Genomic DNA, 22,012 nt, shown 5'->3' with positions numbered 1-22,012 from the left:
AAGAAAAGAAAGAAAAGAAAAAATGCACAGACAGAGACACACGCACACTCACACAAAAACCCCGCTCCTCCTGGGCGCGCGCGGGTCCCGAGGATGGGAGGAGGGGGAAGCGCGAGCCGAGCCCCTCCCCGCCGCCACCGCCACAGCCGCCGCCACACGCGCCGCCCGCCCGCCCCGCGGCCGGGACACTCCGGCCCCCCTTCTTAGCTATCCACCCACCCACCCCTACGCGCTCGCTTTTAAGGTGGAGCCGGGGCCCCGCTTAGCGCGCGCGACTCTACCCCTCCTCTCCGGCGCCTCTCTTGCTCAGTCTCTCCCTAGCCTCAACGCGCCCCCCCCACCCCCCCAGCCCTTTACAACTCCCGCGCGCTTTTTAAGGAGGCGCCGCGGAGTTGGCGCCGGGGCGGAGGCGGGGATGGGGGGGGGGGGAAGAGAGGGAGAAAAAGAGAGAGAAGGAGAAAGAGAGAGAGGGAGAGAGAGAGAGGGAGCGCGCAGGGGGAGGGGGGGAGGGGAGTGGGCGGGCTGGGCGGTGGCGCTCTCCCTCCAGCCATTGGGCGCGGAACCCAGACGTCCCCGCCGCCCAGCCCCCCTCCCCCTTTCTGCCCCCCATGCCCCCTCCCCCTGCGGCCCCCCTCCCCCCGCCATTGCCGCCCAGCGCTCCAGGCTCAGGACCGCACTTACCACCAACTCGGGGACTGGCGGAGCCAGGCGTCCCGCTTTCTCCGCCGCACTGCTTTGGGCTGCGCTGAGAAACCGGGGGGCCGCGACGCCCGAACCTCTCTCCCGCCCGCCCCTGGCCCCGGCGGCAGCCGGTGTCCCCAACTCTGGACACCGAGGGAGGGCGGATTCGGCCCCCTTTCCCCGCCCAGTCTGCCTTGGCCTCGCTCCCCCGGCGGCGCTGGAGCCGCCTCTCCGACAGCCGCACCGTGGATCGCGGAGCAAGGAAGGCGGCGGCGTGGCGTAGCGCTTCAGCTCAGGACGTGCACTCGGAGGGACCCCCCGGGTTCGCGTCCTCGCTCTGCCACGTACGAGCTGGGTGTGTGCCCTTTGGCATGTCACCTTTGGGGGCTGTTTCCTTCCCCCCCTCTCCCCCATAAAGGGAGGCTGGATGAAGAGGCAGTCTTGTCATGGAAAAAACACCGAATCAGGACTTGAACCCGAGTACGATTTCCAGCTCTGCCCCTCTTTCTCTCACTGGGAGACCTCGGGCAAGTCATTTCTGCTCGAGACCTTGTTTGCCAAATGAAGGGGTTGGATTACAGAAACTCTTTAAGCCCCTTCCATCTCGAGAACCTAAGATCTAGCCCTAACCGGCTATTCCGTGAGGCTTAAGCTTGCTTCTTCCACTGGGGGGAGAAGCCACACGGAGAGCAGGTTTTAAAGGTCATTCTCTACCCGCCCCCCCCCCCCCTTCAGGCCCTTTAGTTCTCTGCACAGAGAGGGATATTCAAGGTAAAACCACCTTGCAGCACAGAGAGGCCCTATCCTGAGTCAGGCAGGGGTCATTCCGTGTCCCCACCTTGACTTGGAATTCCAAGGCAGTTTTCCCTTCACTCTGTTTTTGGGGTGCCAAAGGGTATGCGAGTGGGGAGGGGGTCAGGAATGACAGATTTTTTTTTAAACAAAACTTTATTGATAATAGTTTTCAAATATGTTTACAACAAAGCACACCGTTAAAGAGGAAGTCATTTCCGTGAAACAAATTTCTTCGAATCACACAGGTTTAAACTCCCAAGGTACCCCCACCCCCACCTCTACCCCAGGCCTATGAACTCCTTCAGGGATGGGGGAAAATTGAGAGAGGGACAAAAAATGAGAAAGGGGGTGGAGAGAAGTGGGCTGCTCTCCACCAGAGCTACTTACGAGAGGTGGGGAGGATTATGATAATTCAGATGCCTCCACAAGGGGTCAGTGGGAGGGTGATGGGTAGCTGTCAGACAAGCCAGATAAAGGGTGCTTCTAGGGATAGGGGATGGTGGTGAGGCTATCAGGTGAATAAAAATTGGCATTCCCATGGCAAAAGGAAGCTCTCTACCTTGAAGCTGTGAAACTTCCTGTTTTCTTTCTCCTGGTACCCCCCCATTCCCCGCCCCCCCCCATGGGCTACATCCTTCAACTTGCTTTTAGGGAGTGACACTCCCAGACAGAATGGGAAGTTAGTAGCTGTTCATTAAAAATCTATAGATAAGAATAGCTAAAATGAAGGTGTGCCCCAGGGATATCTGGGAAGCCTCTTTGGCAGGGATCACAAGCCAGGCTGCCTGGGTGGGTTGGGAAATGTTTTTACCTGGTGCCCTAACACCCCAAGTGAGCAAAAACTGGAGAGTAGGGAAGATGTGGGAGTTAAGAGAGTTGATCATGAGGAAGGAAGACCAGTGGGAGTGGAGGGGGTGGGGGTGGTGCTGAAAGAAGCTAGGCTCTTTCAAACCTGGCAGGATACCCCTCAAGGGGATCTCACAACTCCTTGGTTGAGATCAGCAGCAAAAAAATCCCCATATCCCCAAGTCACAGTCCCAGCTTAAAACCATCAGCTAAGATCCCAGAGGTTAAAAGCTCCATAGCCTTTGACCTAGGCAAATCCAGACACATTAAAATGTATTTGGGACAGCTAGAGAAGTTGGGAAGGAGTTAGGAAGGAAGGCAAATATAATTTAAGTATTTAAAAAAAATTTTTTTACATATAAAGAAGCCACGAAAATTTTACTAAAACATCTTCCCAGGGAGGGTATCTCCTTGTAGGGAACTGCTTTGTCTGTCCTTTTACCCCTAGATGAGGTTCTGAAGTTCCAGGGAGAGGCCAGAAAAAGGACAAATAATGGGAAACTGTGGTAGTCTTGGGAATTGGAGGTTTTCCAACTTAGGATCCTCTTGGCTCCCCTGCTCCAACTTCCCAGCACTGGGGGGGGGGGCATCAATAAGGAGCTACAAAAACAAGGGCCTGGCTCTAGGTACAAGTATCCCACTTGGGGGTGGGGGGCTGCAAGGAAAGAAACAGGATCTCTGGTGGTGTTAGAGGGGGAAGGTTCAGGTCTCTTTGGGCTGGAAAACTGATTTTAAACTTACAAGGAGTTAGGCAAAGAGCAGAGGGAACCCAGCCATGGGGTCTACCAGCTGGAGTGAGACAGTGAGGGAAAAGCAGTGGGGGTTGGGGATAGGAGGGAAAGGGGGGGCCATCTGATATTTGTATCTCCCTCTCCCCACCCTGCAAAACATCTCTGCTTACTGATCTCCCAAGGGAAAAATTAATATGCAAGGAACTCTGGGGCCCTCAGACTCTTCAATCCATCCCTCCCCCCCCACCCCACCCCCAACAGAAAACCACCAGGACCCAGGGACTCCATTAGAACTCAGCAAACTCCTTGGCGCACTTCTCGTTGATGGAGATGCGGAGTTCTTCCTCCTCATAGTCATCAAAATTACTTGTGTCACCTGGGCCTTTGCACTTTGGGATGAAGGGAGCTTCCACCTGCCAAGGAGAGAGAGAATCTTAGAGGTGAAGGGCCCCCATTTCACACCTGAAGAAACTGAGGCCCTAAGAGGGAGGGGACTTGGTCTCTGGATCAGCAGCTTAATTCTCTTTCCAGCATAGCACTGTGCCTCTAGAACATGAGAAAGAGCATCACCTGCAAAGGAACTGGGCCCATACCTGACCTCCTCCCCAGTGCCCAAAAGAGACCTCAAAGGGCACAGCAAGATGCCAGCCATCTTCCTGGGCCTCCCAGGGCAGAGCACAGGCTGGAAGAGCCCATCGAGCTCAAACTCATTTGACAGACAGGGAGGCAGCAGAGGCAGAGAAGTGGCTTCCAAGGGGGCAACAGAGTCACAGCTCAGATAGCAGCCCCCCTCCCCGCAGCCGAGGGAGCCCACCTTTCTCTGGTAGATGGCGATCCAGTCAGTGGTGGCAAACCATTTGTGGTTCTTGATGTCATTGACGCCATTCTTGAGGTTCCCGTAGCGCTTGGTGAGGTCCACTTGGAGCAGATTCCGAAGCAGGTCCTTTAAGTCGGAGCTGAAGTGAGAAGGGAATCGCACCTGAAAGGATGAGGAAGGGGTGCCAACAACACAGAGAGAGGTGGGATCCAGGGCCTCCGGATTCTATCAGTGTTTCTAGTATGATCATTTCCTTCTCTGTGCCTATCCGACCCATCCATCAAGTCCCAACATTCTTCAAGTCTTCCCTTCCCTCTATTAGGTTCCTTATGTGTGCAAGGCATTGTGCTAGGCCCTGGGGAACATAAAGGCCCAAATCGATCCATTTCTGCCCTTAAAGAATTTGTATCCACTGGAATGTGAGTCTTTCTTTCTGTCTTCAGGGTTCAACAGAGCAGGTGCAAAGTAAAGCATCAACAAATACTTGTTGATGAGGCTGATACTAGCCAGGGGATACAATGTTTAAACAATGACTACAACAAAGTATATACATAGTGATCAAAACAATTTCAGAAGGGAAAGTGTTATTAACTGGGCAGGAATCAGAAAATGCCTCAGTCAAGGACTAAGGACACAGAGGGAAGGAAGCTGCAGCTCATTCTGGATGCCTGGATGCAGGGTATAGGCTGGACAAAGGAGAGCCAGGAAAATGGCCTGAGAGGGGTGGAGATGGGCTCCTGGAGCCATGTCAGTGGGGAGGCTGTCAAGAAGCCTAAAATGAAAAAGGCCTGGAAAGGTAAGTGAGCTGTAGATTCTGAATGGCTCCAACGGCCAGACTGAGGGAGTTTGATCCAGGAGGCAGACAGAAAGACAGCCACTCAAAGCTTCTGAGTGGGGGGAGACATGAGCAGATCTGTGTTTTAGGAGAATCAGTCTGGTGTATGTGGAAAGGCAAGGCTGGATTAGGAACAAGAGCCTGAACTAGTGCAGAGGCTATCTGCCGATGTCAAAGAGGATGGCTGGGAGGGAGGGCAGGAGGGGAGGCTTGGTGACTGATTATAGATACAGGGCCTCTGGGAGAGACATAAGTCAGAGATAACACAAAGACTGAACCAGAGTGATTGGAAGAACAGTGGTGCCGTCAGGAGAAATGGGGAGATCTCTTTTGTTTTTTAATGTTTATTCTCTTTCTCTCCACACCTTCCCCCCCCCCCCGCCAGAAAGCAATATTTCCATTGGGGATGGGTTTTTTTGGGGGCTGTGTGACAAAGAATTCTGTTTTTCCCACATTAAGCTTGAGATGCAATCAGTAAATGGTAGAACAAAGATTCAAAGCTGAACCCTCTGCTTCTGATATAGTGCTCTGCTCTTGGTCTAGTCTTTCTTTTCCACACCTGATGACATCTCCCCTACTGCTGTACTGACCCATGATCACTGGGTGAGAGCAGGCCTGCCTGTGAACATCTGCTCTCTGCTGGGCGCTGGGGGGAGGGGGGGGCCTGTGTCCTTATTTGTCATTGTTCCTTCAAAGTGCCTAGCATTGAGCCTCAGACATTGCAGCAATCCCTAAATGCCTGATGGCCACCTTTTTGATAAGTAGGAATTCTCCACCTAGCATTGAAGCGCTCACCCTTTGATGACTCAATATCCCTCTTACAATATTTAACCAGGACAAAGCATCACCTTACTGAGGCATTCCGTGGGCTAGGAAGGCTGGGTAGTCCACAGAAATATCTTTCCTGTGACCCCCAAAGAGCCTCAAAACGAATGCTTTAAGCTTCCAGCCTAGACCCTGAGGACTCACCTTCCCAGAGACAATCTTCTCATATATCTGGATGGGCTGGTCAGCAAAGAAGGGGGGGTAGCCTGCTGCCATCTCGTAGATGAGGACACCTAGGGCCCACCAGTCCACAGCCTTGTTATAGCCCTGGAGAAAGAAAGTCAAGGTCAGGGTGGGGGAGAGAAAGGCCAAGGAATTGGAGGAAAGAAAGGGCTTTGTCTAGGTTAGGATGAGGACTGGGGGGTAAAAGACAAGTCCCACATTGGTCCTGGGAAAGAAGGGAGAGCCAAGTGTTTCAGAAGAGGAGCTCACCTTGCTAAGGATGATCTCAGGAGCCAGGTACTCAGGAGTCCCACATAAGGTCCAGGTTCGGCCTTTTACACGCTTGGCAAAACCAAAATCTGTCACCTACAGCCAGGAGAAGTATATGCAGTTACACCCTGGCCAAGAAAGCACAGGAAGAGGCAAGCAGGAGAGATATGTGTGTGTGTGTGTGTGTGAGACAGTGTGTCTGTGGGTGTGTTCGAGTTCACATGTGTGGCCAAGATCATTCAGGAAATCGAAAGAATTCTGCTCTGCAGTGGTCTGCCATCTCTGCCCTGGGAAGTACCTGGATATAGCCCTGTTGGTCAATGAGAAGGTTCTCAGGCTTCAGGTCTCGGTAGATCAGGTCCAATGAGTGAAGGTATTCAAAGGTCAGGACAATCTGAGCTGCATAAAATCGAGCATGGGGCTCACTGGTGGAAGGAAAGGGGAAGAAAGAAAAGATGAGTTGCTGGAGGTTCATGGGGAGAGGAAAGCTTGAAAAGATATTGGACCATCTCCCCAAACTCTGGTCATCCTCTAACCAAAGCATCTTTAGAAACCTTTCCCTACTTTCCTGAATCATCCCCTGATGCTGTGTCCTGGGCTGGAGGATGCCTTTGGAAGCTGCTCACCTGAACCTTCCGATCCGCCGTAGGTGGGAGAACATTTCACCACCTGGGACATACTCCATCACCATGTACAGGTTTGTGTTGTCCTATAAAGAAAAGCCATCTTGTTCCATCCTTATCCGTACCACTGCCTCTCCCTTCCCAGAAGCCCGGCCCTCTCCTTCTTCCTAAGAGCCTATGAGGGCCAGCTCACCCCTAGGTGCCTTTCCCCCACCTTGTGGCATGAATGATGTCAAATACTCATATGAGGCCCTAAAGCACAGGATTCAGAGAACACTTCTGGTGAATGTAGCTAAATACCAGTCTGCCCAATGCATACCGACTGCCAAAGTATAAAATGGAGTGCTTGCTATGCTACCCTCCTCCCCACATCACCACCCCTGCCCTTTGGCGGGCCAAGGCCGGAGCTGTCTGGGATACCTTGAAGGAATATTCTAGTCGGACGAGGAATGGGAAGTTGATGGCCTGCAGGATACGCTTCTCATTCATGGTATGCTCGATTTGTTTCAGCTTCACCACCTTTGAAGGAAGATTGGGGAAATGGGAGGGCAAGAAGACAGGCCAGCTTCCAACTGGGATGGAAGGGGGGAAAGGATTTGGAGGATGGCATCCGACCCCTTCCTTTTTAGAGATGAGGAAACGGAGGCTCAGAGATGATACGTGGTTTGCCCAGTGTCACCCAGGGAAGCTCAGGGCCCTAGTCCCCACCGACTCCAAAGCTTTTCCCATAACACCAAGTTGCTTTCTGTTTTCCTGGCCCATTTAGGTACATCCTCTGCTCCCTTCTTTCTCCCCCTTCCTCCTCCCCTCCAGATCCAGGGCCTGTCTCCCAGCTTTCTTCTTAGCTCATCACTTGGGAGATGCCAGGAATTTGGGCCAAGAGCAGCTCTTTCCCCATATCCCTAGGATAAGGAAGAGACAGAGACAGAGACAGGGAGGGAGGGAGGGAGCATCAGAGGCAGAGAGAGTGTATGCGTGTGTACATGGCTCTAGAATGCTGGGGATTTGCTGGGCGAATGCTCACCTTCTGTTTATCAAGGACTTTCATGGCAAAGTAGTTCCCAGATTCCTTGTGCTTCACAAGTATCACTCGACCAAAGGAACCAGTGCCTAGAGTCTTGATTCTGTCAAACTGATCCAGCTGGACTGTGCTATGCTGAATAAAGAGAGGGGAACGTCTGTCTCGATGTCAGCCTTCAGAGGCACCCACCACTGCCCCTTTGCCTCCTCCCCATGCAGTCTGGGATGGGCAGGTGTCAGGACGAAGCTGCTGGAATCTCTTCTTTGCACCACAAGAGGAGACCTTGTCAGGCCAGAGGGAAGGTGAGAGTATATTCCTGAGGGTCATGCTAGGGGGGGGTGGGTATGGCCCTGGCATGGGGCCCAGGAGCTCCAGGCAGCTGCTGAGGGAGCAATGGGGGCTGCGGTGAACCCTGTGGCCCAGAGACAGCAGGCGGGTGGGAGAAGCTGGGTGGGGAAGAAGACACAGACAGAAATCTACTTGGGGTGACAGCCTGTTGGCCACTGGAAGAATCTGTATGGAGGCTTTGGGGCTATATGGCTAGAGGGCCCCTTGGAATGCTTTGGGAAGGTGAGCCCCAGGGCCCCCAGCTCCAAAACTTGAGATACCTGAGGTGGACTCTCCCATTTCTTGAGGAATTCTTCTTTGGCTTTAGCTAGAAACTCTTTCACTGAAAGGCAAGGAGAGCACAAATAAGAGGCTTAAGAAAACAGAGGAGGGAGCAGAGGGGCTCTTCGAGACTCTGGGAAGAGCCTCATAGATGCTGGCAAGGAAATGTAGCAAGTCATCAAGAGTTTACTAAAGACCTCCAACCTACAGGGCCCTGAGGATCCAGACAGGTGGAAAATAGTGCTGGCCCTCACAGAACTTATTGCGCATGCGTTCTCTTATTTGGTCATCTTCATGACACTGTAGACACTACAGCTTTGAAGGGACACACTGGGCCCTGGGGGAGGGGGAGGCGGAGAAAAGTAACACTGGGCTCTGACCCTCTGTGCCAATACCTGGAGAGAGGGGGAGAGAGAGAACGAGAGAGATGGTGAGGAAGAGTTAGGGATAACCCAAAGGTTTTGAACATGAGACTGAATAAGGGTGGTGCCACAGATTACTATTATTAATGATATTACTATGTATTGGTATATACTGTTATATATACTACATAGCTGTTCAAAACCCTGGGCTCATCCTTAACTCTTCTTCCTCCTTAACTTCTCATAATGTGGTCAATTATTGGACGCCACTGACTGCTTCCCCATTTTCTCTCATCTTTCTTTGCTTCCTCTTTCCTCACACTGTCACTTCCCTCACCCAGGCTTTCATTACTGCCTACCTGGGCTATACCAGGCCTCCCTGGCTCCATTCCAAGCTTCGTATGGCTGCCCAAGTCATCTTGCTTATGTATAGAGCTGGTCATGTCTGTTCTTTGCTTAGAACCTCTTAGAGATTCCTGGTTGCCTACTAAGCTCAAGGCCTGATCCCTGGCAGCCTAGGCCCCAGCAGGCCTACTTGCTATTACTACAGTCCAGGCCCTCTACACTTCAGTCAAGTGAGAGTTTGTGGGCCACTGTAGCAGCTGAAGCCTTCACAGGCTCAGGCACATCCTCCTTCCAGGCATCAGGTGAATTCAAATCCATCCTTTAAAGACCAACTCTAAAGTCCCATCCTCCAGGAAGACTTCCAGTCCTGCCACCTTGGGCCTCATGGAGAACCTGGTTTTGTATTGCCCTCATGCATGATTATGTAGCAGTTATCCGTGTTGGTGTTAGTCCCCATTTGACTGTGAGGTTCCTATGGGCAGGATCTGTCTCAGCACTTAGAGCAAGGCTTTGTAAATAGCAGACACTTAATGTTTTGTTGTTACTGCAGAGCTGAGCCTGATTCACTTGAGTTGGGGCCTGGGTACCTCCAACCCAAATGAACTCCATCCCTCAGCAGGGGGCCTATTGTCTTCTAGGATGCACCAAGTGGAGAAAGCCTCGTTTTTGGCCTGGGCCTTCTCTCTCTCACAACTAGAGTATACTCTGGCCACCTCTGACAAATGTCCAGGGATGAGGGGCAAAGAGAAGGATCTGAGCTCCAGAGCAGGGTTCCACCCCCTCCCCCTGCCCCCAAGCTCTGACCTACATTCCATGGACGCCAATGTGGGCTGAGGTATTTATAGCCTTGGGATTTGGCTGCTAGCTCTGGTCCCTTCTCTTGGGAGCACTGGGCCCTAGGGTGGAGAAGTCTCCCCCATGGAAGGGCCTCAAAACTGCTCGGTGGCCTTGGTGCCCCCCCCCACTCCCTCAGCCTGCCTCTGCATGCTCCTTCCAGTACGCTCAAAGATCTTCCCCCTGACCTCTCCCAGGGGCCTCAGGCCTGCCTCCTCTAGAAGTCTCTCAATGCCGTCATCACCTCTCTCTAATAATAGCAGCTGACGTTGCTGGAGCGCTCTAGAGCTTTTCGGCAACATCCCTATGGGGTGGCAGCACCAGTACTGTTACCTCCTTTTATACAGGGAGGACCGAGGAGGCTCAGAGACTTTCAGTCCTCTCCAGAGAGCTGATACTGCAGCCAAACCTAGGCCTGTCACTACATCCCCTATCTGGTCCTCCTCTCCATCTCTCAGAAGCCTTGTCTTCCTTCCAGGCTACTTCCTCCCTGAAGCTTTTCCTGATCCCCAATCCCCACTTCAGGGCTCTCAGGTCCCTCACACACATACTACAGCCCCTCAATAGATGGGAAGCTCCTTGAAGGCAAGGCCTGCTTTTTTTTTTTTTTAAATCTTTGTACCACTGCACAATGCCTAGACCTGTGATTTCATCAACACAGGGAAAATCATGCAGACCCACAACATATCTGTACCTTTACACTTTGAGAGAGCCATCTGGGGCCCTAAGGGCCTCACTCACTGCCACAGTTACGTGTCAGAGGCTGGCCCTCCATGTGCTGTATGTTTGTTGTCTCAAGCCAAGCATTTCCCTTGGACACTTTAAACATTGTGGGGGCTTAGGACCTACTTTGTGAAGTGAACTAAGTGATTATTCCAGGGTCCCTGGGCCAACACTTTAAATCAGGCCTCCTGCTCTTCCCATTGGATCATCCTGCCTCTTATAACAGCTTATTAAGGTTCTCTGACACTCCAAGGTTTACAGAGTGCTTGATTCACAACAGGCTACTGTAAGAACCCTATTTTGTCATCCCCACTTTACAGATGAGGAACCAAGGCTCAGCAGAAGTAATTTTTCTGGGGACACCTGAACCCTGTCTCATTAGACCTTTCCATCTACTGTCCAAAATTGATTCCATCGGCTCAGGAATCTCTTAGTCACAAAGCATGGGAGACCTAGAACTTTTATCTTTGCCCAAGCAGGGAGGGCCCATTTTGGGGTGAGTCTGCAGGTAGCAAGAAATAGGTGTTGGATAAGGGTGGAAGATGCCTGCCTGCACTTAGTATAGAGGTAGGTAGGGGACAGTTTGGAAAACATCTTGGCCTTGGTTGCAGGAGCTCAAGGTTGTCATCTGGGTTTGGCACTATCTTGCTTTGGTGCCTCTGGCCTCAGGCCTTAGTTTCCCCATTTATAAAATGAACGGGTTGACTTACTAGCTGTGTGACCTTGAGCAAGTCACTTGACCCTCATTGCCCTGAAAAAAAAAACACACCACAAAAACCAAACAAACAAAATGAACGGGTTGAGCTTCTGCATCAGAAGGACTTGGAAAATAAGCTGGGGAGGGAAGGGGTGGGGGTGGGGGGCTAAGGAGACACCCCACCTCCAATTAGAAGGGAGACAAGAAATAGTCTCAGGAAGGCAATAAGGTGAGCCCTCAGCCCTTTTGCCTCCACTCTTCTAGAGAAAATGAAAGCTGCTTGTGCAGGCACCTGAGCCCTTTCCTTTTGGTCCCTTCTTACTGAGTCCCCTCAGAGAGGGTGACAGACCCCAGGACCTATTGTTCCTACAAGGGCTGAGGCCCACTCCAACATGGCACAAAGGCAAAGCCCTCCTAGGTGTGAGGTCAGGAGTAAGTAGCCAGTAAGCCTCCTGACATTGTGGAGGAACAAGATGGGGCAGCTGAGCAATTCTACTAATCTTCCTAAACCCAGTGCCAATTCCCCCAGAAGAGATTCTTTTGCCATTTGGGCTCTTGGGCTTCAGGATCTAACATTCAGCCTGCTAAAACTGAGATTCCAAAAATTCTGTCCCTTCCAGCTGCTTCTCACCCTCCTTCTCCCAGTTCAACCATCCCACTCCCCAATCTGAGAAGGGCAGGGCCATTGGGAAGGGCCTAAAGCCGTTCCTCCTCAGACAAGCTCACTCTTCAAGGAACAGTGGGAGCTGCCCTCCCAATCCCTCCTTCCAGATCCCCCTAAGAGAATCACTGGGAGCCTGACATCTGTAAGCTGGGCCGGCCATTGTTTCTGCTGTCCCTTTTCTAGTGTCCTGGGGAGGGAAGTTCCCACATGCAGTCCTAGCTCTTGGAGAAACAGGGCCTCCTGTGAGGGAAAATGGGAAGCAGAGCTCCTCCCCACTGGGGAAAATGGGAATTCTCGATTGCTCCAAGGAGGCGCCAGGGAGCTGAGGCCAGGCAGGCCAAAGTGATGCCACAGCTCATGGCTTTAAATAGATCACTGAGGTAGCCTCGGGTCTCCAGATCCCACCCATTGTCCCAGAATTAGGTTAGGGGTGGGGCAAATGAAGTGAGACTCCAGGGGCTAGGGAGTGGGGGGTGGGGAGGGGGACCCGACCAGGTGGTCCTACACCAACCTCTACTTCCTGCCTCTTTGAAGGCTGATTCCCCGGTGAGTTGGGGGGGATCCAGGATGGAGGCCAAGCAGCAGTAAGGATTATGAGCCAATGCAGGTCGGGAGCTGGGGAGGCTGGCTACAACTTGGGCCCCCAGAGAGCGTGGCGAAGGTAGCTGACAAAGCGCACGGCCAGGTGGGCCCAGAGAAATAGCTGTAGCCACAGCTGGAAGGTCATCTCTGGGGTGCTCTCAGGTTCCATGCCCTCTGCCCTCATCCCGAGATCTCTCTGGGAGCCCTTGCTGGGAAGGCCTGGGAACAGGCAGATGAAGAAGCCCCAGAGCAACGATGTCAGCCTGAGCCTTGTGCAAAGAGAAAGCTGGGATGATGGAGGAGGAGGAGGAGGAGGAGGAGGAGGAGCTGGTTGCCAGGGAAGCACTTAAAGGTACCTGCTCTCATAGTCTCAAATGTTCTTGGAGCCACAGGAGCATGAGCTCTGGAGATGAATGAAGTTGGAGAAGTCTAGTCCAACTCCCTAATTTGACAAGAAACGGGGTCCACAGGGAGGAATTTACTTGCCCAAGGTCACCAAGGTGCTTCAAGGGGCTCCATGAGGGTGCAGGATTGCTCTGCCTAAGTGTTTTCTTTCTTCCTTCCTCAGGCCACCCAATGAATCTGGACTGTGTATCTACTCCAAAGGAGTCGGAGTTTGCTCTGCCTGGTTCTTCTTAATGGGCAGCACTGGGTCAGGTTGTGCTCCTGGGAACATGGCCAGTGGATAGGCTTCCCCCATGTGTCCTTAGTGCTGGGTCAGGCTTGAAGGAGTTAATATCAAGCAAGGAGCCACTGGGAGTCCCAGGGGCGGGGGCACCAGAATCATTCCTAGGGCTTCCTTACCTGATAGAAGATGACTGAGGGGAGAAAGGAAAGACGGGAGCAGGTACCCTGATGTTTGATACCCATACAAAGTATTTCCTTTTAACTTACTCCCAGATGGCTCCTCCATTAATGGAGAATTCGCTCCCCTACCCAGGTCATACTTAGTTTAGAACTCAAAGGGACCCTTCTCACTCAAGCCTCCTGTAGGTTGGAGTAGAAGAGGGAAGGGCTAGAATTCATCTTCACCATGTCCCATAGCCCAAAACAGAAGGTTTCAAAGCTGACTACCGGTTCACTTCACTCTGCCCTAAGGTGTTTCTCTCTGACACCAGAGCTTCAATTTGAAAAAGAGCCACAGACTCAGAGATGGTCGGTACCTTAACCAACATCTAGTTTAGCCTTCATTTGAAGACCTGAAGTGATGAAGAACTCACCACTTCTTCAAGCCAGCCTACTTCTGAACAGCTTTTAAGTGTTAGGAAATTTTTTCTTCCTCAGAGCTGAAATCTGCCTCTCTCTACCTCATACCCACTGTTCCAAATTCTATTCTCTGGAGCCCAACAGAGCAGCTTTTGTGAACTGCCTTCCTATTAGAGAATGAAGATCATAACAAAAACAACAACAAAAAAGGTAGCTGGTAGTTCTTGGGATTTGCAAGTACTCTGCAGCCTTTGGGAAGAGACATGACTAGGAAACCAGTGGCATAAGTTTCTCTACCTCCAGATAACAAGAAGGAAGCCAACATGAGTTCCTGAGGCAAGCATCTTTCAGGAGAAGCTAGAGTCCTACAGGGTGACCATTTTTCCTATATTTAAGCAACCTCCTAACTCCAAGCATTTGGGATCTCGGATAACTACTCCCCACAACATTTTCAATCTGATCTTAAACCTGGGGAGAATGCATTTTAAAAACTCCAAAACAAAACAACAAACCCTTAATACTGCTCCTCTCACACATGAGAGGTCAAAACAGCAAAGGAGGTGGCACAATCAGATCCCAGAGACTCTTCTTAGAAGAGGAAGCTTTAGTCACAAAATCCTAGGGCATCAATTTACTCAAGAGATTGGGAGCTCTCTCTCTCAGGCCCCTGGTGCTAAAGAATTAAAACCCACCCAGAAGCAGAGCAGCAAGCGTCCCTCCAGTAATGCCAGGGATACCTTTGTGTTCAATTTCCAAAACCCAGGGGCCAATCATACCAGTCTCCTGGTGTTAAAAACAGTCCCACTACTTCCAAAATCAAAACTAGAATCATAGATTTAAAGTCAGAAGGAACCAAGACACATTTTGAGGTAAACAAAATGCTCTCCTCCAAACAACTCTATGGTTGGGTAGTACAAACGTCACGATGCTACTTTACAGATGGAGAAACAGGGTCAGAGGTGATGACTTGCCCAAGGTTTGATGACCATTAAATGGCAGAATCAGGATTCAAAGCCCTGGGGTCTTCACCTCAAGCCCAGAGCTTCTTCCATTATATCCCATTGCCTCTCCATACAAGCCCCTGCCAGGGCAGTTCACCCCCCCCCCCTTCTGTGGGGAGGAGAGGTAGGCTACCACTCCCCAAGGGAAGGGATCATAAGACTTTAGAGCTGCAGAGATTTTAATGGCCATCAGGTTCAATTCACTAGTTTTATAGATAGGACAACCGAGGCCCAGAGAGATGCCAACCCGAGGTCTCACAGGTTCTAAGTGGCAGGTAGGGCTCAAACCCAGGCCCAGGCTCTTTGCAGAGCACATAACCTGTTGGGGGGAGGGGGTGGTGCCCCCTGCTCCTGGGACATCCCTTAACAAGGTCATGGTACCCTCAGCTCTGCTCTTTCTCACAACTGTCTCTTGCCCACCCACTCACTCCTCTCCCCAAACTGTGCTTGCCAGGGGCAGGGAAAATGGCATAGCTTGCCCACAGGTTACTATGGCAACAGGGGTCCTGGGGGGCTCACCTGCAGCAGCCATCGCACTCTCTCTCTCTCTCACAGGCCAGCCCCGACTATGGTGGCTGCAAAGGGCCAAAGCTCATCCAGGGGGCTCGGGTAGGGGCCTTTCCCCACCCCGGCCCAACAGGGGGCGCGAGGAGGAAGAAGAGCAGCACCACCCAGGAGCCTTGGGGAAGGGGTGGATTAAGCCCTCTGGCTCTCCGTAGGAAGGGGCCTGGGCTCAGCAGGTGGCCCCGACCAGCCCGGGGCCCCATACAACCGCCAACGCCAAGGGCCGGCTGACCCTCTGGGGCTTCTGTAGGGCGGCGGCTGGGCTGGAACGCATGCCCTCGAGGATTCCCAGGTCAGCGGCAAGGATTTAGGAGCGAAGATGGGGAAACTTAGGCTGGGCGACCCCTTATCGGTTAGCGTCAAGTCAGTGGCCAAGGCTGCTGACCTGAGTCCTTCAGCCCTTGCCCCTCGGGCGCCGGCTGGTTCCTTCTGCTCTGTTCTCCCTCCCCACACTAAGGGCGAACACCCAAAGGCCTGGCCCTTTGGGGTTTAGGCCTCCTCTCTCCTCTTCACTGGCCTCGCCCTCAGGATGCTTTGTACCTTTTCCAGGGAAAGGGGCATATCTATGATCGGCTCCCCTCGAATTAGTTGAGAGGCTCAGAATGCCTTTGAGGTACCTTTGAGCCCCCCACCCCCACCCCAGCCGCAAACCCGAGAAAGTTCGGAGCTCAATCTTCTTTCCTCTAGTCTTCCCTCAGTACCTTGCCCTTCCTTCTCTCCTCCAGGACATCCCACTCTTGTCTTAATTCATAGTCACCAACAAATTCCTTCTAGTCCCATCCCAAAGAGAAACAACCCCCACCATCTGGTCCTCAGCCACCCTTTCTCCCTCGATGGGGAGCCTACTCTCCTGAGTTTTAGCTGAGGCCCTGCCAGGGTACAACCCCCACCCCCCCTCGCCCCCCAACAACTTCTGACACTGTAGCCTATTCTTGAATCTGGCTCTTCTGAAGTAGCAATACCTCCCTTTGTCCAGGACCTAGTCCCCTGCCTGTAAAGAGAAGAATAGCTGTGTGGGGCCAAACTTGGAGAATCAGAAAGCATTGCCATGCTTTCATCAAAGGAATTTCAAAAACGATTTTCAACAAATCATCAGATGATAGAATTTAGAATGGAAAGGGTCCTTTGAGGTCATCTAGTCCAGTGGTGTCAAACTCAAATAGAAAAGAGAGCCACTGAACTACATACACAAGAATCCCTGCAGGCCAAATATTGACTTAGAAAACCACATATTAACATTATCTATAGTCTGCTGTATTTTTTATTTTGTTAAACATTTTCCTATTAGATTTTAGTCTAGTTCAGTCAGTGCTTGTATTTGACACCTCCCAAGTCCAATCCCCTTATTTAGGCAACAAAGCAAGGCAACAAGCATTTATTAAGTATCTACTATATGGCAGACATTGTGCTAAGCACTGAGGATAGAAATACAAGCCATTCAGGTGGAGCGGTAGTGTGGACCTTGGAGGCAGAAAGACAGGAGCTCAAATCCTGCCTCAGACACTTTACTGGATAAGTGACCTGAGGCAAGTCTTAACTTCTTTTCACCTCAGTTTCCTCATCTGTAAAATGGGGATAACAATAGCACCTACAGGGGCAGCTAGGTGGCGAAGTGGATAGAGCACCGGCCCTGGAGTCAGGAGTACCTGGGTTCAAATCCGGCCTCAGACACTTAACACTTACTAGCTATGTGACCCTGGGCAAGTCACTTAACCCCAATTGTCTCCCTAAAAAAAGAAAAACAAAACAAAACAAACAAACAAAAAAACCCAATAGCACCTACCTCCCAAGGCTGTTGTGAGGATCAAGTAAGATACTAATAGTTAAATGGCTATGTGCTACATAAACACTAGCTATTACTACTTCAGAGGTGAATTTTAGAACAGAATGTATGCTCCATGAGGACAGGAACTTTCATTTTTGATCTGGATTTTCAAATGTGCCTGAGACATTAAAAAAAATAATTTCACATGGGGAACTTCTGACTGAGGGTCTTCTTTCTATTAATGCAAATCAGCACTGAAACTGATAGTCTTAAGTTTACTGGGACACGGAGAAGTTAAGTGATCTATCCAAGATCATACAACCAATATGTCAGAGGTCAGGGTCCTCAAAGTTTGCTTTCTCTCTCTCTGGGGTGTCAGCACTCTGTGGGGCTTGTCCTCCTTGGGAAGACTGTCATAAGATCATAGTACTCAGAGCTGTCAAAGGCCTCAGAGATGATCTGGTCCAATCTATTAATTTCACAGATGGGGGAGAATGAAACCCTGCTTGACGGCCAAGTCACCCTGATTCAGGGGCCCATATACCTCTGCCTAACGTGGAGTAGGTGCTTAATAAATACTTGTTTAATAGGGTTATAAAAACTGAGCTCCGGAGAAGGGAAGTGATTTAGGATACAGGGATTTAGATCTGTCAGGAAACTTAGTACTCATCTAGTCCAAGCCCCTCATTTTATGGAGGATACTGAGACCTAGAGAAGGGACCCAATTTACCCAAGGTCACCGAGCTAAGAATTCAAAACAAGGTCCTCTGACACTAAATTAACTGCTCTTTCAACTGCACCACCACGACACCACTATGCCAGGATGGCCTTGCTCCTTTTACAAAGATCCTTGGGTGTCTCCTGAAAGGAGCACAATGGATGTTAGTGTTGATCCTGTTGAATTTATAGGTCTGCCACCGAAGTGAGTGGTTTTACCCCATGGCCAAACAACTTTAAGTGACCCCTTAAGACTTGCCTGGCCACAGCCCTGGGCACAGTTTGGATCAGAGGATGCAAGAGGATTCTATCTAGTCAGATATGAGATGGAGAGATCAAGGAAAGCATTTTCCCAGGGCCCCTGGAAGGCTTTGTAATTTTTAGTAATTCCTTTTCGCTCTTCAAGACCACCAATAGGTAATCTTGTAGTCTACCTCTGTTCCTCACCCAAAGTGTATCTCATGACCTTCTGCTTGTAACAGTAATTTCTTCCAACTAGGCCAGAAGTATAAGCTTCTGGTCCCTCTTCTCCATGCCTCCTCAGCCTTCCTCATTTTGGGAGGTGGCTGAATCCTCATGAAGCTCTCCCTCCAACTGCTGTTCTGTTCTAGTGTTGGCTGTACCTGCTCCACACCTGGCAAGCCCTTGGCCCTGGGGCCCACTTCAATATCCTCTCCCCAGTGCCTGCAGGACCATCTCTGGCCAAGCTGCTGCCACCTCTCCATTCCCTGAGTTCTGTGGTATGGGACATCCCAAGGAGTGGCAGAGAACAAGGTTCCCTGGTTTTCATGCCAGGATCCTGTAGGGAAGGGGTGGGGCATGGAGATTATCCAGCACAGTTCAGACTACTGAGCTGGACATTTAAGACTGATCTTCTGCTCTGAGGGTCCAAGTGTATGGGACTGGGGTGCCAAGAATTAGGGTTAGAGGAGGCTTCCATCCAGTTTTAGTAGAACAGATGATTTGGGGCAGGGGAATTGGAACTGGACCCTGAAAGCTGAGTCTTCTGGTAAGCAGAAAATCATAGTCACTCATGTTACCTTTTTCTCTTCACCATTTATTTTCCACAGAAGAACCCTAGGTCATGCTATCCTACTTCCATCTGAGGTAGAGTAGCCTTCTCTTACTCAAATGAGAAGATCCCCAATTCTCCAACCTTTCCCAAACTATTGGACCAGACAACTCTCATGAGGCAGAAAAACCAGGGGCATCTGGCAGACTGAGGGAGCCAATTACTGGCCATTGCAAGGCAGAGCCTCCGTTGTGAAATATGTTTATTGAGGGATCTGGAGGTGCTCAGATCCTGGGGGGTAGGGCACAGAGGGAACATCCAAGAGATGGGGCCTAGTGGGGCAAAGACCTTAACTTCCCTCTACCTAATCTTCAGCCACCTCCCTTAAAGGAGGAGGGGGGGGGGAAGGGGGAAGGGCAATGATTAATCCCTGAAAGGAAAAAGTCTGGCCTTGGAGGAGATGGGAAAGACCCAGGGCCTACAAACAAAGTCTGCTTGTCTAGGGTGTACACAGGATAAGAAAAAGACAGAAAGGATGGGAAATGACAGAAACATGGATAAGAAGCCACAGAGAACGTTTGACTAACTTGGAGACAGGGAACTTAAACACTCTCCCTGACCAAATTCACTAATAACTAAAGAAACGTGTGTGTGTGTGTGTGTGTGTGTGTTCACAGCTATGGGTATTCTGGAGAAATACAGAACTGGATATAGATGTTTAGAAAGAGGGAGAGGAAGGAAAGGGTGAGACAAAGATAAGGGGGTACCATATGAAAACATAAGGGTGATGTGAAGGGCAATCATATTGAAAACTTCAAAACTACTTGAGTTCCATAGTAGATAAGTAGTCAAAGGATATAGTCAATTTTCAAAAGAATTGCAAACTATAAGTGACCAAATAAAAACATGCTCCAAATCATTAATAAAAGAAATGAAATTAAAACACTTAGGTTTTATCTCACATTCAGCAAGTTGGCAAAGATGACAGAAAATAAAAAGTCACTGATGGACAGTCTGTGAAATGTTAGACACACTAATACACTGGTGGTAGAGCTATTGTTTGGACCAATTGATCCAACCATACCAGAAAACAATTTGGAACAATTTAAGAAAAGTGACTAAATCGTACATAGTCTTTGACCAAGCTATTCCATTCGAAGGAACCCAAAGTGGTCATGGATAGAAAGAAATGTCCAATATATATCAAACTATTCATAGGGCCATTGTTTGTGTTTGCAAAGACCCGGGATCAAAGTCAATTTACCGCTGACTGGGGAAAGGCTGAACAATTGTGAAATATTAATGTAATGGAATATTATGCAGTTATGATATATATATGTACATATGCATATGTATATATGATCTAAATGAAGAAGAGAAATATGGGAGGATACATGTTAATTGATGCATAATGAAATAAATTTAACTAGAGGAACAAGATACACAATAGCTACAAGAATGTAAATCAAAAGAACACTAAGAGGAAGCTCACTCTTTTTAAGTGTAATAACCAATCTGTTCTGTAGAACAGATAATCAAATACACTTCCCTCCTTTTGTCACAGAGACAGGGAACTAAAGGGCCAGAATGTTGCATGCGTAGCCAAAGAAATCACTGTATCTGTTGTTTTTGCCTGTTTTTCTTTGTTACAAAAAAAGGGTTCAATGAGGACCTAAGTGCAAAAATGACTGTGATGAAAATCAAAAGGTATCAATAAAACATTTAAAACAAAACGACACTTTGGGAGGAGGGTTAACAGATGGGAACCTTCAGAGATGCTTTTTAAAAAAGGGTGTGGTGGTCAGTAGACCCCAGGGCTCCAGGAACTCCTGGTCATTGGGTGACTGGGCCAGAAACTATGAGAAGGATCAGGCCAAACTTCTGGGGGGCTTGCAGGAGGAAGGGTGGGCCAGAAGGGAGGGCCCCAGCTCTGGGGTTGACAGCTGGCCTTGGCTTTGGCAGCAGTGGGGAGGAGGGAGGAGTGGGGGGGGGGTGAGGCCAGAAGGAAGGGGGAATAGGCAGGGACCACACACGGTATTTTCGGTAGTGACGGGGAATGAAAACAACAATAACAACAAAACGGGGTCGTAATTTACAAAGCGTAGAAAAAGTGGGGGGAAGAGAGAGGGAGAGAGGCGGGCAGGGACCAGGGAGGATGACCGGAAGGAGGGGGGGGGGAGCGGTGGAGGTCATACGTTTCAGAGCTGCTGAAAGGGACCAGATAAATGTAGTCCGACCCCATCTTTTTACAGATGAGAAGACTGAGACGCAGAAAAGTTCAGAGTCGGGTGGGGAGGGCAGGAGCTCATTCAGGGGCGGGGTAGGAGTTCGAAGAGTCGCACCGAGGAGCTCAGCGGCCTTGGGGGGGGGGGGGGCGCGGTAGAACGGACGCTGCCAGAGGGCAGGGGCCGTTTCGTTTTGTCTTTGTGCCCGCGGCTGGAGCTGGGCGCTGGGGGGTTCCTGGGGTGGGAACGGATTGGGTCGGGGCCTGAACACTCACCGCTCTCCAGCTCGCTGCCTTTCTTGGCGGTGGCCGCGTTCCCCATCTCCGCGGCGCTGGCTCCGGCTCCGGCCGGGTCCCCCCCACCCCCCGCCCCGGGCTGCGGCGCTGGCACGGGCGCTGGCGACCGGGTTCCCCCCCCCCACCCCCCGCCCCGGGCGGCGGCGGCGGCAGCGGTCGCGGTCGCGGGCTCAGCTGGCTTCCGTAGCCCCGTTCCCCCCCACCCCCCAGCCGGCTCCCAGTTCCCGGCTCCCGCGTCTCCCGCGAGCTCAGCAGGGGAACCAGAACCCGAGTCCGTGGCTGCCCGAGACGCCCCACAGTCCCTGCACCCCACTATCCATTGGCCCCCGACACCTTGACTGACGGCCCCGCGCCCACCATTCATTGGTCGAAGACAATCCTCCCGCCCTCTCATTTGCTCTCGACCTAATGACGCCAGACGCGGTCCGCCCGCCGCCTATTGGCCCAAAAACCATCAACTGGGCGGGTCATATTCCATCATTGGAGACGGCACTTGATCGCGTCACAGGCTCCACCCTTCGAACCTTTGGATTGGTAGTGGCGGGGTAGCTGGCGTTTTATTTATAGAAGGTTGGGACGGGCTCTCCCGGGAATGTTCTGTGTCAATCCTGGGAGAAGGGGGTGGGGCAAAGTGAAATCTTGCAGGCCCCAAAGAATGGATAAGAGGCCGCCCTTGTAGAGGCCAGGCCTAGGCAGAGAGAGACTGAGGATACCGAAAAACAGCCCCCTAAACACTCCCTTTCCCTCCAGATAAAAACCTTAATGCATAAGTCCTGGGTAGCCAGCGCCCAACTGACAAGCAAT

At 51.1% G+C, this 22,012-nt stretch overlaps 1 protein-coding gene across 1 annotated transcript; it reads right to left on the bottom strand.

Annotated features, from left to right (window-relative positions):
- Positions 1-1,610: 1,610 nt before the first annotated feature.
- PRKACA (protein kinase cAMP-activated catalytic subunit alpha) lies at positions 1,611-21,532 on the bottom strand. Its single transcript, XM_043962803.1, has 10 exons — positions 21,188-21,532; positions 8,215-8,276; positions 7,610-7,741; positions 7,006-7,104; positions 6,589-6,671; positions 6,261-6,387; positions 5,963-6,058; positions 5,675-5,797; positions 3,868-4,032; positions 1,611-3,466 (listed from the first exon to the last, which is right to left on the bottom strand). Exons 1-10 carry the CDS (start codon positions 21,231-21,233, stop codon positions 3,341-3,343), a joined length of 1,059 nt encoding a protein of 352 aa, XP_043818738.1. The 5' UTR covers positions 21,234-21,532; the 3' UTR covers positions 1,611-3,340.
- Between the last annotated feature and the right edge of the window lie 480 nt (positions 21,533-22,012).

Source organism: Dromiciops gliroides, chromosome 1 (genome assembly GCF_019393635.1).
Source record: "Dromiciops gliroides isolate mDroGli1 chromosome 1, mDroGli1.pri, whole genome shotgun sequence".
NCBI lineage: Eukaryota > Metazoa > Chordata > Mammalia > Microbiotheria > Microbiotheriidae > Dromiciops > Dromiciops gliroides.
The sequence above is the reverse complement of the archived record's forward strand: the minus strand, read 5'-3'. Positions and strand labels throughout refer to the sequence as shown.

What these genes read in the sequence shown, in the direction of transcription:
- PRKACA (XM_043962803.1), bottom strand. Translation starts at nt 21,233, where the DNA reads ATGGGGAACGCGGCCACCGCCAAGAAAGGCAGCGAGCTGGAGAGCG. An exon ending in AGAAGATTGTCTCTGGGAAG is followed by an intron (nt 4,033 to 5,674) that starts GTGAGTCCTCAG and finishes TCATCCTTTCAG; the next exon opens with GTGCGATTCCCTTCTCACTT. An exon ending in TCGCCATCTACCAGAGAAAG is followed by an intron (nt 3,467 to 3,867) that starts GTGGGCTCCCTC and finishes TCTCCTTGGCAG; the next exon opens with GTGGAAGCTCCCTTCATCCC.